Consider the following 5,077-nt stretch of genomic DNA (forward strand, 5'->3'; position numbering starts at 1 on the left):
TATTTGGAGCTCACCATGCCTGTTTGTTTTTGTGTTGTGTTGTGTCTTTTGCTCTTTATACAGGTGTAATATAAAGGGCCCAATCACAACTCTCTCTCCGATCATATAGTGAGAGACATGGACCCCTGCCTTCATTCCACAAATCATGCCAGTCCTGATTGCCCATTTCTAACATGTTCCAACGTGCGCCTTCATGTTTTCTCCCATGAAACCCTTCAAGCAAGGGAGGAGCTCCCCACCCGCAAAGCCACCTCAGATCCCTTCCTTACATGTTCCCTGCCATGACACTTGAAAAAGCACTTAACAATGGTTAGACAGCGGGTTTGCTGTGGCAGCTCTTTCTCATGCTGATCAGAATAGTCTCGTTGTTTCACATGTCTAATAGTAGGCTGGGCAGAATTCTATTTTTATTTTTTTAATAATTTTGATGAATAATATCAGTGTTGATAACGACAGTAGATGTTGAGTTTCAAAGAGCTAAAGTTTTATCACCATTAAAACACACATTGTCTACATTAGAGGTCAAAATATACAAAGTAAATAACTTTACATTAAACTCTGAGAATTTCTCAAGCAGCATTTTTCTTCCTTTGCTTAGCTGTAAATTTTTATTATTATCAATGGAAATATTTTTTTATTTGGTTTGTATGTGTTCAGTGAAATCAATGTTTACTGACATTTACCGATGAAATTCTAATCCTTCCAAGCCTAGTCTTAGGGTATGTCTACACCACACTGTAAACCTGGGGCTCAGATTCAGGTTTCAGCCCAACCCAGGCCCACCTCCTGGAAGTGCTACAGGATCAGAGCCTGAGCCCCACTGAGACTCAAGTCCAAGCCCTGTCATTTTGCAGTGTGGATGCAGCTCAAGCCTCAGTCCCGAGTCAGAAGGTCTGCATGGTGCAGCATGGACACGTTAGCATGGCTGTGAGACCTGGGTCCAGCAATTGCAAACCCAGGCTTATGATGCAGTGTGGGTCCTCAAGCATGGGCTTGGAAATGCCGACCCACAAGCCTGGGTCCCACAGACCTGGGTTTCCAATGGGGTGTAGTCATTCCATTAGATTGGACACTCTGCAGGGCAGGGAATGTCCCTTTGAGATAGGGTCCTGGCCTACAGGAACTAATCGTCATCCTAATACTGCAACCACTGTTGTAACTTGTGATACAGCGACTAGTACAACTTTTCCTATCACTATTGAAGATGAAAGTGGTGCTAAACTAACAAAAAATACACACAACATGGCTGAAATTCCCTTGCTGCCCCACCCTCACCCTGTTCCCGCTAGTGCGCATTATACAGAATAGCCGCCCCTTCCCCACCCCTCACCCTCTGTTGCCCCAGTGCCCATTATACAGAATAGCCGCCCCTTCCCCACCCCTCACCCTCTGCTGCCCTAGTGCCCATTATACAGAATAGTTGCTCCTTCCCTGCCCCTCACCCTCTGCTGCCCCAGTGCCCATTGTGCAGGCTAGCCACCCCTTTTTCTTGTTAGTGCTGCGGAGAGTTGTTAAAGCTGCTAAGTTGTTCCGGCTGCTCAGTGCTGCTGTTCTTGGAGCTCTGGCGTCAGCTGCAAGAGCAGAGGACACAGGTTGCCTATTCAGGAGACCTCAATGTTACTCATAAAGAAAGACCACAGGCTCAGTTGGATGGTGAAGGCCCTCGGCCAGGTTTATTGTTGATGAAGCCCGTCACCAGCGCCCTGACTCAATGGTTACAAGTTCACTAACACATATATGCCCGTGACAATGTTACCGGCTCAGTCAGGACACCATGGTCCTGTCCCCTAGGCCAACACAAAGATGCCCCTCCTGGGATATCTCCTTTTATACATTGATACAAACAAGTTATGTTTTACACTCCAGACGTTAGTTACCACCCTTGTCCTTGTACCTGCTAGTTTGAACAAAACATCCTCACCCATTATCCTGTCATTCCCTCCTTTTCTTACAAGGGGTTGATGTGTTCTTGTACCATCTCTTAAGAATGTGTTTACATAGTTATTTGAGAGATCTGTATGCTTTTGAACCATCCTCTCTGGTCAGGAATGTTTTTACTTGGTTATCTGGCACCTGGTGTATTGCTATTTTGCCAGAGCCAGGCCTACTCTTGTTCCTAGCCTTTGATTCATACTGGTTCTCATGCATAGGGCTCCAGCAAGGCCTACAGCCACCAGCATCCATTATACATTGTGACTCCTTATCTTTGGTACCATCTTACAACCAGTATAAACCTCTCTTTACCATTTGTTACTATTCTCTGCCATTTCATTTACTGATTAATTTACAGGGCTTTGTAAATAAAGCACATTTTTTTTGGAATTCACTGTGTCTTTTTTGTTCTCTGTTCTGTGAGATGAGTTGATTTCTATTGATTTTGTTTTGTTTTATATTATTTTATGTTTTATTACTATTGGAGGAGACCAAACATTTTGAAACAGAAAAAAAATCCCCCCAAAATGGTCTTTCATAAATGTGTGGTGTGAGTGTGTAAAAAGTTGTGGACATTTAAATTTTTTAGGGTTTTTTTTTTTTTTTTTGCAATTAGTTTTATGTATATAATTTTTTTATTGAAATAGTTGGTTTTTTTACCTGAGCAGTTTCAGTAAATGAAAAATTGTGATAACCATTTTGAGAATTATTTTGAATATAATTTCACTTAAATATTGTAAAAAAGAAAACAAAAAAAAACCCCATCATTAGCAATTCAGTACAACGTTTAATCAAAAAAAAATAGACAAAAACGGGACCATTTCATTGTTCAAACTGAAAACAATATCTAGATTTTTATTGTATATTGTTGTAATTTTTTTCCCATGTTTTCACCAATTCTACTGAACATAGATGGGAAAACACAAAGCAGAGAACTTTAGCCCCCAGATAATATTGAGAATCCTCCGGGAGGGGAAATTTGCCCCTTTCATTGCAAACACAATTTCCCCATGAAAACTTTTCTCAGAGCCCCCTTCACATCCTTGTTCCTCAGGGTGTAGATCAGTGGATTCATCATGGGGGTTACTATGCTGTAAAGCACCGAGATCAGTCTGTCGTTGTCCAGTGAGTAGCTGGAGATGGGCCAGACGTAGGTGAAGATGGAGCTTCCGTAGTACATCAGGACGATGGTCAGGTGAGATGCGCAGGTGGAGAAAGCTTTGAGTCTCCCCTCTGTGGAGCGTATCTTCAGGATGGTGGAGATGATATAGACATAAGACAGGACTATGCACAGGAACGGGGTCCACCCGATGAAGACCCCGATGGCGAGCAGGATGATCTCATTGAGGGAGGTGTCCCCACAGGAGAGTTTGAGGAGGGGTGGGATGTCACAGAAGAAGTAATTGAGCTGGTTGGCCCCGCAGAAAGGCAGCCGGAAGGTAAAAAATGTGTGCACCACAGAGTTGAGGAAGCCGCTGGCCCAGCAGGCACCAGCTAGCTCGAGGCAGACAGCTTTCCTCATGATGACCAAGTAGTGCAAGGGGTTGCATATCGCCACATAGTGGTCATAAGCCATCACAGCCAGGAGGATGCACTCTGTGCCCACAAAGGAGAGGAAAAAATAGAGCTGCATGATGCAACCTGCATAGCTGATCCTCTTCCTTTCTGCCAACAGGTGCACCAACATCTGGGGGACATTGGTGGTGGTGTAGCAGATGTCCAAGAAAAAGAGGTTTCCCAGGAAGAAGTACATGGGGGTGCGGAGCCGGGGATCTGTGCAGACAATCACGATGATGGAGATGTTCCCCACCAGAGTGCAGAGGTAGGTGACCAAGAAGACGCTAAAGAGCAAGAACTGCAGCTGCTGGAGGTTGGAGAACCCCATGATGATGAATTCAGTCGGGGCAGTTTCATTTGCCATTTCTTCAGAGCTGAGAGGGATGATTCTAAAGGGAATAAATATAAGGAATGAGGCTAAGGTTTTCAAAGCCACCTAAAGGATTTGGATGCCCAGTCCTCATTACAGTTTATGGGAACTGGGCATCTAAATCCCTTAGGTGGCTTTTGGAAATCTCAGATTTAGGTTGTTTGTGAACTTGGACAGAAAATTTTAGGGGATAATTTCATCTTAAATTGTGCAATATAAAGGCAAGAAAGTGTATCTGTGTGTCTCTTCATGTGTGTGTTTGATTGCATGATTGTGTTTGTTACTGTATCTGTGTGTGTGTTTGTGTGTGTGTGAGTGCGTGAGTGAGTGTGTGTGAGAGTTTTATTTTGTGTGTGTGTATATATTTGATTGGGTGTATTGTTGTGTATGTTTGCCATTGTGTGTATGACTACAGTAGTGCCTATTTTCTATTTTCTATATATATATGGTTGTGCTGTGTGTGGTGTTGTTCGTGTGTGTGATTGTGGATGTGATTCTGTGTGATTGTGGTAGTGTCTCTGTGTTCATTTGTGTATGTATACAGTTATGAATGTTTGCTGATTTGTATTTAGATGTTTGTGTGTTCAATTGTGTGTGCTTTTGTGTGATTCTGGTAGCACCTGCACATGTGTGTTTCAATGTGTATGTATATGATTGTGTGTGTTATGTGTGTATGTTTTTGTGTGTGTATTTGTGGTAGTGTCAGTGTGTGTGTTTAATTGTGTTTGTGCATGTGTAGGTGCAGTAGCGTATATTTGTGGTTTCTGTGTCTGTATATGTTTGAGCATGTCTGTGCTCTTGTGTGCTTAGCTATTTCTACTCAATACAAATTTGGCTGCAGACCTAAATTCATCATTGATCGAGGAGAGGATAACCCCATCTATAGCTCTGTGAGGAGAGAATGCGGTTTCAATTCTAGTCAGGTCAATACAATAAGAATCCTGTATCAGAACATTCCCTCTATACAACTCTGGTACTAAATTCATAAAGCTCCACAAAACTCTCCCATCTCTGGTGTGTTTCATACCAACCTTTCCCACTACTACCTCCATGGATTTTCTGTGCCACCTCCGAGCCAGCCAGCACACACCATTTCCTCATCTACATCCCATCTGGGCCCGTACCCAGGTACATCACTAACTATGACACACATAAACCTAATAACACTTTTCAGCGGTAGAAGACAGAATCAACTAGTTCCCCTTATCTCCTGCTAAT

The 5,077-nt window shown here is 43.0% G+C and overlaps 1 protein-coding gene across 1 annotated transcript; it reads right to left on the reverse strand.

Moving 5' to 3' along the window:
• Nucleotides 1–2,837: 2,837 nt before the first annotated feature.
• LOC101940714 (olfactory receptor 5V1) lies at nt 2,838–3,862 on the reverse strand. The gene has a single exon (XM_008175961.4). The coding sequence runs from the start codon at nt 3,851–3,853 to the stop codon at nt 2,921–2,923; it is 933 nt and encodes a 310-aa protein (XP_008174183.2). The 5' UTR covers nt 3,854–3,862; the 3' UTR covers nt 2,838–2,920.
• Between the last annotated feature and the right edge of the window lie 1,215 nt (nt 3,863–5,077).

This window comes from Chrysemys picta, chromosome 12 (assembly GCF_011386835.1).
Source record: "Chrysemys picta bellii isolate R12L10 chromosome 12, ASM1138683v2, whole genome shotgun sequence".
NCBI lineage: Eukaryota > Metazoa > Chordata > Testudines > Emydidae > Chrysemys > Chrysemys picta.

Excerpts from the sequence above, each read along its gene's own strand:
- LOC101940714 (XM_008175961.4), bottom strand. The coding sequence starts at position 3,853 with ATGGCAAATGAAACTGCCCCGACTGAATTCATCATCATGGGGTTCTCC.